This window comes from Leptonychotes weddellii, chromosome 2 (genome assembly GCF_054177405.1).
Source record: "Leptonychotes weddellii isolate Sample4059 chromosome 2, ASM5417740v2, whole genome shotgun sequence".
Classification (NCBI taxonomy): domain Eukaryota; kingdom Metazoa; phylum Chordata; class Mammalia; order Carnivora; family Phocidae; genus Leptonychotes; species Leptonychotes weddellii.
In genome coordinates this window covers 109,411,485-109,425,423 of record NC_138370.1, presented here as the reverse complement: position 1 = coordinate 109,425,423, position 13,939 = coordinate 109,411,485, and the positions used below count along the sequence as shown (strand labels likewise).

At 35.2% G+C, this 13,939-nt stretch overlaps 1 protein-coding gene across 1 annotated transcript in view; it reads left to right on the top strand.

Annotated features, from left to right (window-relative positions):
• The window catches only part of GRID2 (glutamate ionotropic receptor delta type subunit 2), a 1,321,579-nt gene that overhangs the window by 798,883 nt on the left and 508,757 nt on the right, over positions 1 to 13,939 (top strand). The window contains exon 5 of the mRNA XM_081813135.1: positions 3,177 to 3,230. Within this exon, the coding sequence (XP_081669261.1) occupies positions 3,177 to 3,230 (54 nt within the window). The remainder of the gene's footprint in view (positions 1 to 3,176; positions 3,231 to 13,939) is intronic.

Sequence of the window (13,939 nt, the reverse complement as noted above, 5' to 3'; positions counted from 1 at the left end):
TCATTGTTGATGCATAAAGATGTTAACATAAACCTAAGGAAAGTATATTCCTCCTCAGATGATGAATGGGAGCATTAACATTTTGTGTATAACATAGCAATAAAAAAGTTTCAAAGTTTTTTTTTTTTTAAAGATTTTATTTATTTATTTGAGAGAGAGAGTGAGAGAGAAAGAGCACAAGAGGGGGGAGCGGGAGAGAGAGAAGCAGACTCCCCGCTGAGCAGGGAGCCCGATGCGGGACTCGATCCCGGGACTCCAGGATCATGACCTGAGCCGAAGGCAGTCGCTTAACCAACTGAGCCACCCAGGCGCCCTCAAAGTTTCTTTATAACAGGGTGCTGCCTTAATACATGGATTTGAGTTGTGTATACATATTTTGGTATGTAATTAAAGGACAGACATATCTACCTTTTCCTTCTTAAGTACCTTTCTGGTATAAATTTCTTCTTTCCCCAAAGAATACTGGGCTCATGAAAGAAGTCCTGAATATTCAACATTTGTGAGAAGGCCAACAAATATTGCATGGTTTTGAAACCATGCCTTTATAAAATCACAGGATTTAAAATTACTCTAATGAGCTGTTTATTAAAATTTATTAAAGTTAGAAAAAGGTACATAGCTAAGATTAATAAAAACGCATTACATTAGATTACAATAGGCTAAATTACTCTAACAAGTAGACCCAAAATGTAATGTGTCAAGAGGTTTATTTCTGGGTTAGTACAATACCACATCAGGTAGTAGGAGAGGAATAGGGTCTGTTCCAAGAACTCAAGCTATTGTAGTAAATGATTTATTCCCTTATCTGCAGTAATATGCTAATAATCTTTTTCCTTGTTTCAAATTTATACTATGAAATGTGTTGATACTCATGAGTGAAATTAAAGACGGGAGTGAAGAAGATAATCTCCCTGCTGACCCTAAGCAAGGGAGGGTGGTAGAGTTATTAGAATCATGGCCTGAGGTGAGATATATGCTTTTCTCCTCTACTGAAACACAAGACTGAAACTGTACTTTTATACTGTTTCATGCTTTTGCCTGAAAGTTTATTTCAGGTCAGAGTGTGAAAGATAAATAAGACTAATGGTCTAGACAAATTATCAGTAAGTTACCGTTGTAACCTTTACCTTCTACCTCTTTCATAAGTGCTGTTGTACAAGAAAACTTTTCACTTAAAAAGGTCCACGGGTTGGGGCGCCTGGGTGGCTCAGTCGTTGAGCGTCTGCCTTCGGCTCGGGTCGTGATCCTGGAGTCCCGGGATCGAGTCCCGCATCGGGCTCCCTGCTCAGCGGGAAGCCTGCTTCTCCCTCTCCCACTCCCCCTGCTTGTGTTCCCTCTCTCGCTCTGTCTCTCTCTGTCAAATAAATAAAATCTTAAAAAAAAAAAAAAAGGTCCACGGGTTAATGAAGAGTTCTTAGAGCCTGAATGTTGCTTAATCTGTCCAAATGGTACAGATTATCAAAATGAAGACAATTTAAGCTAAACTGAGTCATCTCCTCACTCTATGGCTGATATTGCTTCCGTAGTTCTTTCAATCTATATTTTGGCTTTCGTTTCTCTTTGTATTCTTGCTGTTTCTGTATTTTGGTCATGCTTCTTTTAGTCATGGGCTTTTATAAAAAACATATTTCTCTCTATTTTATCTGGAGAACTACTTTCCTTATATCAGAATCTCTGGTTTGTATTTCTTTAAATTCTTATGGAGTTCCTGCCTATTTTCCAGTACTTTTTATTGCTAATAAATTAGTGATGATTTGTCTAAGATAATTGAAGAAATATAATCATAAAATTAGAAATAAGTGCTGTCATTAATGTTAAAAGTGATTTCTACAACTGAGAACTGCCAGTCATGTTTTCTACATTGTTTCACATATAAATTGAAAATATATTTATTTCAAAAAATGATAATAATGATATAACTTAAAAATAAATAACATTTCTTCACTTCTATGATAATGTGTTATCTATACACTTCAGTAAATTCATAGGGACCGATGTGATACCTATTGATAGTACAAAATTTATACCAAAATTAAAAAACAAAGATTCTGAAAGTAACTATATCCTTTCAGAAAACACTGAATCATACAAGAAATATATTTCCAATTGTATTTCTCATGATTCAGTGCATCTTTCAACAGTCATTTATCAGTTGGAGGAAGAATAACCAGCAAAACACAATCACCATATTATAACAACTTCTTAATAGTTATTAGAAAGCATCATCACTTAAAACCCAATCTTTGGGCATTATTGCTGAAAATATGAGAATAATCTTTTACAAAACAGTCTCACCTAATATATGACTGTATGCCCCATGGTGTGAGTCATAAGAACATACCTTAAAATATGTGTAAGATTGGATATGGAAAGTGATACAGAAGCTACGTTTACTACACACACACACACACACACACACACACACACAAACACACACATATTCCACACACACACGTATGTGTACCCCAGCTTACTTTTTTAGCCCAAGAGGGATATGTTCATTTGGAATCAATTTATTCAAAGTTAGTCAGTCAAGATTGCCCCCTATATATTGTTTGCTTTTCCTTTTGCATAAATTGTTTGTTTATGTAATTAGCAAGCTAAAAGCTACTGAAGTTACTCACCCATAACTTAATGCTAATATAATGTTTATTGCTTTTAGTTTTTACATTCAAATGATTTTACAATTGAATCTCCTTGGAGAACACAGCACAAAGCGTTTCAGAACACTGAGCAGTTTACTCTGAGAAAATAGCAAGCATATACACAGAGAAATAGCAGAAGATAAGAATGCTAAGTTAGAGCCAGATTGTGGAGGGATATGTACTTAGATAATAGAAAGCCATCAAAGTTTATTTGGAATAGGAAATGTGTTTTGAACTACACTCCCAGTTAAATCGCTATGTGGTATTATTTATTTTTTTAGTTGAAACCTGTTTTTCTAGGCTTGTGATGAATTTTATTTTCAAACTTAATTAGCAAGTCTACAGTGCATCTACACGTCAAACACAAATGCTTCTATGATGTTCAGCTAACAGTTTTCCATCTTTTATTTAATAACAAACATCTTTCTAATGTGATATGAGGTTTTTTTGCCATTTGCAAGTATATTCATTTGGTTTGGTTTGGTTTTCACTATTAATGCTGACTGATAGCTGGTTTGTTTTCTGTTCTAGGTTGTGGAGACTAATTTGGTTGCTTTTGACTGTCACTGGATCATTATAAATGAGGTAACACCAACTAAACCTTATTGTCAACTCTGGGTCCTGTTTTCATATAGTTAGTCACAGCATTTCCTATGGCCTTGGAATCCTAAGAGGAAATAGAACACAAAGTAAACTTTTAGCTTCCTGACTGGATGCTAACTAAAAATGGAATAAGGAGTTTTAAAAAATTATAAATGGTTTTGTATGAATAAAATAAATGGAGACCGTCTTCCCACTGAGTATCTTTTAGTCTTTTCCGTTGGCATACACTGACTGCTTCGGGAAATCATCTTTATACAAAGTACAGTTCTTCTTTGTAAGCAAAGTGAATTCCTCCCAGTGGAGTCCTTGTGTTCCATTTATATTTTAATGTTGTTTCTAGAACTTTTATATCCACCCTCCTTACATGAGGATTAAATAGTTCAGCATATGAATATGAATAAAGAAGAATAGATATTTTTTTCTTTTCATGATGAAATACAACTATTTTAAAATCCATCAAGTTGTCAAATGCTTTATGAAAGTTTATTGATTTTTGTAAAGACAATACATAAGATTAAAAATATATTACAACATGAGAACTCTGTGAGAGAGATCGTTCCATTGGCACCTGCCAGTCGGAATTGGAAAGGACAATGAGCAGATCAGTCATGGACAAATAATGAGATCACATGAATTTGTCCTCAACAAGACCTAGCATTCTTATCATATCTATTACTTAGGAATAAAAAGAATGTATTATTTATCTGTTAGCTGTGTTACTATGGATATATAATATAATCACCCTGTGTCATTTGTATAGTAAGTATAATATTTACTTTATAAGCTCGTTATAAAAATTAAGTGAGATATTACCTAATACTCTTAACATATGCTGACAAATGACACTCAATAAATGGTACTACAATAATGATTATAGGGGCGCCTGGGTGGCTCAGTTGGTTAAGCGACTGCCTTCGGCTCAGGTCATGATCCTGGAGTCCCGGGATCGAGTCCCACATCGGGCTTCCTGCTCAGCAAGGAGTCTGCTTCTCCCTCTGACCCTCCTCTCTCTCATGCTCTCTGTCTCTCATTCTCTCTCTCTCAAATAAATAAAATCTTTAAAAAAAAATAATGATTATATTACACTAAAGTTCACAGATCAGTTTCTTACATGTTAATGTGTTGAATAGTAAACATTATTCTATGAAGCATTGAGGGAATGACGTTCATAGAGGGTAAATGATTTTACACAGAAAAATAAAAATGATTCAAAGTTTCAAGTTGTGTCTTCTACACATTGGTAGAATTTTAGCATCATTCTTTTTTTTAGCAATAATTAACATATTATGTCATATTAGTTTTAGGTGTGTAACACAAAGATTATATGTATATATATATATACACTTAAAAGTGATCACCACAATTAGGTACCATATGTAGCCATACAAAGTTACAGTCTTTTTTTCTTGTGAAGAGAACTTTTAAGATACACTCTCTTAGCAGCTTTCAAATATGCAATAGGATATTACTGACTACAGTCACCATGCTGTACATTACATCCCCATGATTTATTTTATAACTATAAGTTTGTATTTCTTAATCCCTTTCACCCATTTCCCCCATCCTAATCCTCCTCCCCTCTGGCACCCACCAATATATTCTCTGCATCTATTAGTTTTGCTTGGTTTTGTTTGTTCATTTCTTTTGTTTTTAAGATTCCACATGTAAGTGAAATCGTAACGCATTTGTCTTTCTCTGTCCAGCTTATTTCACTTAGTGTAATACCCTTACGGTTTATTCATGTTGTTGTGAATGGCAAGATTTCATTCCCTTTTAAAGCTGAGTAGTATTCCATTCTGTGTGTATGTGTGCATGTGTGTGTGTGTGTGTCCATTTATTAACTGATGGAAACTTAGGTTGCGTCTATATTTTGGCTACTGTACATAATGCTGCAACAAAATGGGGGTTCTTAGACCTTTTTGAATTAGTGTTCTTATTTTCTTTGAATAAATACCCAAAAATGGAATTGCTGGATCATATGTATTTTTTTTTAAATTTTTTGAGGCGACACCATACGGTTTTCCATAGAGGCTGTACCAATATGCATTCCTACCAGCACTGCACAGTTTCCCTTTTCTCCACATCCTCCCCAACACTTATTATTTCTTATCTTTTTGGTAATATCCATTCTACCAGGTGTGAGGTGATCTCTCATTGTGATTTTGATTTGCATTTCACTGATTATTAGTGATATTGAGCATCTTTTTGTGTGCTTGTTGGCCATCTGTATGTCTGCTGTGGGAAAATGTTTGTTCAGATCCTCTGCCCATTTTTAGATTGGTTTTTTGCTATTGAGATGTATGAGTTCTTTATATATTTTGTTTTTGTTTTTTTTAAGATTCGTTTATTTACTTTAAAGAGAGAGAAGGAGCTGAGTGGGGAGAGGGGCAGTGGGAGAGAATCTTCAAGCAGACTCCTCACTGAGTGCAGAGACTGACATAGGGCTCCATCTCATGACCCATGAGATCACGACCTGAGCTGAAAGCAAGAGGCTGAAACTTAACTGACTGAGCCACCCAGGCACCCCTCTTTACATATTTTAGATATTAACCCCTTATCAGATATATGATTTGCAAATACCTCCTCCTATTCAAAAGGTTACTTTTTCATTTTGTTGATGGTTTCTATCACTGTACAGAAGTTTTGTTTGTTTTGTTTTTAGTTTGAGGTAGCCCTAACTTGTTTATTTTTTGCTTTTGTTGCCCTAGCTTTTGGAGTCAAATCCAAAAAGTCGTGACCAAGACTTATGTCTAAAAGCTTTCCACCTTCTTTTCTTATAGGAGCTTTATGGTTTCAGGTCTTACATTCAAATCTTTAATCCATTTGAAGTTAATTCTTGTGCGTGGTCTAAGATTCTAATTTCATTCTTTTGTGTAGCTGTCCGGTTTTCCCAACAGCATCTATTCTGGACTGCCTTTCCTATTGTATATTCTTGGCTCTTTTATTCTAAATTAATTGACTGAACATAAATACATGGGTTTCTTTCTGGGCTATATGTTGTGTTCCATTGATCTATGTGCCTGTGTTTATGTCAGTACCATACTATTTTGATTACTACAGCTTTGTAATATAGTTTGAAATCAGAGAGTATGATGCCTCCAGGTTTGTTCTTCTTTCTCAAGGTTGCTTTGGCTATTCAGGATCCTTTGTGTTTCCATACAAATTTTAGGATTGTTTGTTCCATTTATGTGAAAATGCCATTGGAATTTTGATAGGGATTACAAGGATTCTGTAGATTCCCTTGGGTAATATGGACATTTTAACAATATTAATTCTTCCAATCCATCAACATGAAATATATTTTCATTTAGTTGTCCATGTCTCAGAGTTTGTAGTATAAAACTCTTTCACTTCCTCGGTTAAATTTGTTTCTTGATATTTCATTCTTTTTAAACAGTTGTGAGTGGGGTTGTTTTCTTAATTTCTCCTTCTGTTTTTGCTGCAACCCATAGATTTTGGTGTGTTACAGTTCCATTTTCATTTGTTCATTCCCTTACATGTCACAAGTTCTTTTTCTCTGTCTTTTACAATTCTCTTCTTATCTTTAAGTTTTGAAATTTAATTATAAGGTATCTTGATGTGGCTGTTTTTGGGTTCCTCTTATTTGGAATTCTCTGGACTAACTGGACCTGGATGTCTGTTTCCTTCCCCAGGTTAGGGAAGTTTTCAGCCATTATTTCTTCAAATACATTTTTCCGTCCCTTTCTCACTCTGTTCTCCTTTTGGGACTTCCATGACGCAAATTTTGTTCTGTTTGATGTTGTTTTATAGGTTCCTTAAGCTATCTTTGGTTTTTGATTTGTTTTCTTTTTGCTGCTCTGACTGGTTGAGTTCTACTGCCTTGTCTTCAAGATAACTGATCCTTTCTTCTGCTTCATCTAGTCTGCTGCGGAACCTTTCTAGTGTATTCTTCGGTTGAATTATTATATTCTTTAGCTCTATGACTTCTGTTGGTATTTTCTTATATTTTCTATCTCTCTTTGAAGTTCTCACTATTTTTATTCATCTTCTTCTGAGTTTGGTGAGCATCTTTATGACCATTATTTTGAACTCTTTATCAAGTAAATTAAATATCTCTGTTTCATTAAGGTTTTTTTCCTGAGGTTTTATGGTATTCTTTTGTTTGGAACATATTCTTTGTTTCTTCATTTTGCTTGACTATGTTTGTTGCTATGTATTGGGAAAAACAGCTTTCTCTCCCAGTCCTGAATGAGTGGCTTTGTGTAGAAGATGAACCTTCATTCAACCCTGACCTAGCTCTTGGTTGTCTCTGAAACCTCCGTGATTGCCTAAGAAACGTGATTTATTCTTGATCAGTCCCAATTGTTGAAATTGTGCCAATCCTGCCAGTGTTCCAAAGGGAGGGATCCCAGTTAACACCTAGTTTCATGCTGATTGGAAGCTCAGGCACCAATTTTTAAAGGATGCAAATATATATTGTAAACCCTGTTGGCCTCCAGACAAGTCCATGTAAAGGTGTTCCCTTGCTGACTTATAAAAATTGGGGTTCCAGACAAGTGTATAAACTCCTTTCTTGAAGGTACTGGCAAGCTGTAGTGAGGCAAGGGAGAGCACAAAGATGGCAACCTCTGGCCTATGTAGCCTCTGGATATGTGGCAGTCCTGAAGCCTGCCCCTCTGGCTGAAATTCCAGGACAAGTAAAATAGGTGTTCTTCCGAGGAAGATGTAGATGTTTCAGTCTGCTTTCTGTGCTATGGCCTGGGGATGGTAGCCTGCCAAGAACTGTCTCTCTGATTATTTCAATCCCATGGGGCCCAGAAATGCAAACCCCCCTGGACCCCTGAGCCAACTGCTCAAGGGGTGTCTTGTGTGTGGACTATGTGTGTTTGCTGGTTTGAACAGGGCCACGGGATAGTGTGAGGCTACAGCGTGCCTGCTGGCTTTAGCGGGACCACAGGAGAGTGCAGGGCTGGGGAACACCTACAAGCAAGGTAGAGTGACAGTGCAAAAATGATGCCCACCAGCACCTTCATCCCCAGAGAGAGGCCAACAGGTCCCTGCCCCTCTGGCAGATGCATTAAGATTAGCAAATGAATTTCTTTCATATATGCTCTGGGTGGGTTTCGAACTGCTGCTTTTGCACTGGGTCCTGAGGTGAATGAGTCTGTGTGTAAGCCCTTTAAAAATGGAACCTCAGGGGCGCCTGGATGGCTCAGTTGGTTAAGCGACTGCCTTCGGCTCAGGTCATGATCCTGGAGTCCCGGGATCGAGTCCCACGTCAGGCTCCCTGCTCAGCAGGGAGTCTGCTTCTCCCTCTGACCCTCCCCTCTCTCATTCTCTCTCTGTCTCTCAAATAAATAAATAAATCTTAAAAAAAAAAAATGGAACCTCAGTTCCCTACAGCTCTTTGGGTCTCCTAGATGTAAGCCCCATTGGTTTTCAAAGCCAGAAACTTTGAGGGCTTATCTCTCCACTGTAGGTCCTAAGGTTTGGGATGCCAAAGGTGGGGCATACACCCCTTGCTTCTCAGGGAGAAGCTGTATTTGTGAAATACCTCTCAACTGTGTGTCATCATGCTGGGGGTGGGCTTTTTGATAAGACCATGTCTCTGCCTCTCCTACCCATCTTGATGTGGCTCTTTATGTGCTCAGCTGATTTCCAGTACTTTTTCAGAAGAGATTATTCCATATGCAGCTGTTGATTCAGTGTGTCCAAGTGTGAAGGTGAATTCAGGATATTCCTATACAACCTATTTATTTATTTATTTATTTATTTAAACTTAGTTGATGTACAATATTGCATTAGTTTCAGGTGTGTGATATAGTGATTCAACAAGTATTATGCTCACCACAAGTTTAGCTCTCTTTTGTCATCATACAACACTAGTATAATATCATTGACTCTATTTCTTACGATGTGCCTTTTAATCCCTTGACTTATTCATTCCATAACTAGAAATCTGCATCTTCCTCTCCCCTTCACCCGTTTTGTCCATCTTCCCAACCCCCCATCGTTCTGGCAACCATCAGTTTGTTCTCTATAGGTTTGATACTGCCTTTGTTTGTTTATTCATTTGGTGTTTGTTTTGTTTTGTTTTTAGATTCCAAATATGAGTGAAATTATATGGTCTTTCTCAGTCTGACATATTTCACTTAGCATAATACCCTCTAGGTCCATCTATGTTGTTGCAGATAGCACAATCCCATTCTTTTTTATGACTGCATACTATTCGTGTGTGTGTGTGTGTGTGTGTGTGTATCCATTTATCTATCAGTGGACACTTAGATTGATTCTGTATCTTGCCTATGCCACCATCTTGAACTTTCTCTGATGATTTTTTCCAGTTCAGCGTAAAGACACAAAACATCTTGCAAGCTTGTTTTGGGCCTGCCCAGCTTTAGGGCTACATGATTTGTTGCTATATTTCTCGTGTCAGGTTAAGACGTATTTTTCTGAGATCCCCACAGATGATATTATGTATGTGTGTGAGATCTGCTTTCCTTTTTTTATTATTATTATTTCTTATTAACATATAATGTATTTTTTGTTTCAGGAATACAGATCTGCTTTCTAATAGTTTTGATACCTTCTAATTTTCTAATACCTCTCAATTTTCTATCTACAATGACTAACATCAGGAGACAGAGAAGGGAAAGGGAAATCTTAGTAAATTTCAGGATAACTTTTCAAATTGGATGTTTTAATTTGTATTTTTCAGCATGGAATCTATGAGTCAAGTAAATTAAACAGTTTGCCAAATCCTACACAACCATTAAGTGGTGATAAAGGGTTTAAAAATATTTTTTTTCCAGTCTAAACTTTTTTTTGGATAATTCTCCTTATAGATTTTTTTTTTAAATTTCTGCTGCCTCAGTTTTAATCTTATGGAAATGATTTATACCATTAATTTTTGTCCTTAGGTTAATTATTTTCTAGATTACTATTCTTTGAAATAAAAAATCCTCTTAGTTTTTTTCATTTTTATCTTACACCCAACTTATGATGGGGAAGAGACCACACAGATTTCCTGGTAAAAAACAAGCTGGAGTCATTTTACTTGTTTGTATCAATAGAGCCAGCTAGGAAAAAAGTGATTTATTGCCTCCTTGGAGAAATGGATTAATTAAACGAATTAATACTTAGAATTATTAAATGAAAATGTCCATTCCCTTCTATTCTTTGATAATATTACATAGGAGACCCCTGGATTACTTTTTTTTTCCATATCCAATTTAACTTCTAACAACATGCCTGAATCTTAAAAGTGTGAACCCAGGTAGAGCTTCTGGAACACCAGCAGTCATCTATCTACTGCTTGTATGTCTATTTGTGCTGTGGGAGAAATCACTCCTTCATATCATACAGAGGAAGTCTGAGGAGACTAGAGTGTATTTCACTAGTGATGAATATTCAGGAAATAATAATAACACTTTCTATTTTAGTATAGATTTCATAAACATTAAGAGTCTTTTTAAGCTTACAATTAAATTTCTTTCATAAAATATTAGAAGGAAAATGTTGTCTTTAAATGGATGTTCAATAATTTGGGCCACTATTTTGCAAATAAAACATTCACACAAACAAAGCGATCTAACCAGCAAATAACTCACTAACTGTTAGAAGTATAGAAGACCACAGTTTTTTTTACCTTCTTCACACTTGGATTTTTACTGTAATAGTTATAACTATAACTTTGCCTTTACCATTCCTGAAACCCTTGTGTCCTTTTTACATGCAGCCCTTCTTACCAGTCCTTGAGCAGAGCTGTCATTTCTTTTGGGCAAGTCAGTAGCACCTACCTTTGAAAAATCTGATGTTCAGTCCACAGTTTATATTTGTTATTAGTTTTATCTAGACTAGGTTCAAACATGTTTTCTGTATTTTCATTCCTAAGAAAAATCATCATTATCCATATATCTGCAGCCAACATTCTTCTAAATGATTCCATTTGGTTACCTCATTTTCTCTGAAATATGCCTTCGGAAACTTGACTCTCACTACCTTTACTTCATTTATGAGTTGTTTATACAAATTTATAATAAATGAATCAAATTTATCCTAGTTTCCGTAAAAGAAGAAACATAGATTTCTCAAATTTGTTAGGAAGTTAACAAACTCTAAAAGTAGTAACAACAACAGCAAAAATCTACCCATATGCAAATGTCCATTTGACTGAACACGGAAAACATGAATCTGTCTGGTTTGGTTTGCATAGCTACTATTTTGTTGCTAATTTTAAAATGGGTTGCAAACATTTATTTAATCTATTGCACCAATAGTTTTTTAGAAAGGTACTATAAATCAAAGTTGGCATTGTGCATCATGATACAAATTGATGTCCAAACTTGAAAACAATATATTTTTTTCATTTGCATTAAGTGTGCTGTAATAATGAGAGGCTGCGCCAGCTCATACGGCATAATCAATCATATGTTAGTAGCTGGTAATGGTATTTATCTTCTCCCTGCAATCAGTGAATCCAGCTCAGAACAGCCTTTCCATATAAGTATTGTCATCCCCCCTCAGGGTCGTGAAGCAGATGGCCTAGCACTTTATTTAAGTTTTACAAAAGTTAGAAATTCGGATAGAAAAATATGCACTGTTTAGAGATGCAAGAAGCATCATGCTATAAGCACCCTCTATTCTCTGATAATACTGAACCTGACCTTTGGTGCCCTGACTTCTTGTTTAAATAATTTAAGTTAATCGCTGCAATTGAGTATTGCAGTTAAGGAGAAGTTGTTTAGATTAAAAAAGCCTATATATGTAAAGGATGTTGTTCATTTTTCCTAGTTTAGTGATTAATTGAACTGCTCACTACTAGTCTCTCAAGCAGAAAGTTGCCATTCTGTTGCACTTCCTGCTGGTATATAGCCTACAGTTGGTTTTGTTCCATATTTCAACATCATGTTTGTGTAATTATTTCACATTAATGTTAAATTTTGTGGAAGAATCAAAGGAGCATCATTGCTAAAGCATGAAGAATACAAACATTAGCAAAAACAACAACAAAAAGCATAATCTTTTCAAACTATGCCACATAGTACACTGCTTAATGGCATTACTAAAATCTGGTTTATCTGATAGTGTTGAACTTATGAAAGCATCCCAGTTTCTACACTTAAAATTTCAGGTATCTATCTTTAGAAGATAGTTTGGTGAAGTCCTGCCATTCATTCATTTATTCATTCATTTTTAAATTTATCAACATTTAGTGAATACCTACTATGAGATAGAAACTTTGTTAGATGCTAAATGATTTTTAAAAAGAAAAAAAAAAGGAAAAAGAAAGGAGGATCTCTTCTTCAAAATAGTTTATGCAGTATAGATTGGCATCTGATCTAATGGATTTTGAGAGTCTTTCCTTTCCTGGAATTCATTAATTTAAACCTAAGCTGATACACTACAAAAATTTGGGAGCGATTCAGTTCTCCTAAAAGATTTGTTCTGTGAAGTGGCTGTTTCTTGATGGAGTTGTATCCCTGCTAGGTATTTTAGCTTTCCTCTTCCTTCTCTCTTACACATTTCAGGGTTCACCTACGAAACTATTACAACAAAGTGAATAGAAATATTTTCTTGACTATTTTGACTTGATTATTAGTAATTTATTATTATTATTATTAAGTTATTTTTGGAAAAAAAAAAGACTGTATGCCTTACTCCTAAGGAGGTACAGCAAAAAGTTCAATACAATAAAACATTTTTTAAATCTTTATTGCATTATTAATTCTTATATCAGAAATATACTCATTCATATAAAGACTACAGAAAGGGCAAACAATTTGTTATTTAGCCTTTTTAAATTCTTTAAAACTCAGAAAATTTCTGTATATCTTTATAGAGATTAGCATAATTTGGTGGTACTGGAGGCTTGGAAGAGTGGGTGTTTGAACTGGTTCTATATATGGTTATTTTTTAAAATCTGATGGTTTGCACATTTTTTAAGGTTCGGAGTCTTAGAACAATGTAGATTCTAATAGATTATATAATAGTTTCATATTTTATTATAGAAGTTTACTTATGGATTTTTTTCATTTAAAAGGGTATCTTAATAGATTAAGTATTCATTTGACTTTCAGTGTTTACATAACATTGCATCTGTCACTCTTGAAATGCACATTTTGAAATGGCAGAAGTAAAGTTCTGTAAATATAAAATAGCTGCCTAATCAAGTTTTCATATCACTATCAAACTATTTTTGAGATCAGGTGTCAAAACTAAAACTGCAAGTGAATTTTTTGAGACAGACTGTCTGTTAACTTCATTCAGAATGGCAGATTCTTTCCTCTCAGAAAATTACTTCCTTTTCCCTTCCCCAAATAATAATAGACAAAATATATTCAATTTAAACTGACATTTCCTCAGATACAGTTTAGTCACTTAGACACCTGAGAACTTCAGCTTTCAAAACCTGTAAAAGGTTTTTGTGGGCTTCAAAATAGTCCACTTAAAGACTTTGGCTCATGATAGATTACTTTATTATTCCTTATAGAATCATCAGGGTGTTAAATACTAGAAAAATATATCTTTATAGTTTTTTTTTTATTCTTATGTTAATCCCCATACATTACATCATTAGTTTTAGATGAAGTGTTCCATGATTCATTGTTTGTGCATAACACCCAGTGCTCCATGCAGAATGTGCCCTCCTCAATACCCACCACCAGGCTAACCCATCCTCCCACCCCCCTCCCCTCTAGAACCCTCAGTTTGTTTTTCAGAGTCCATCG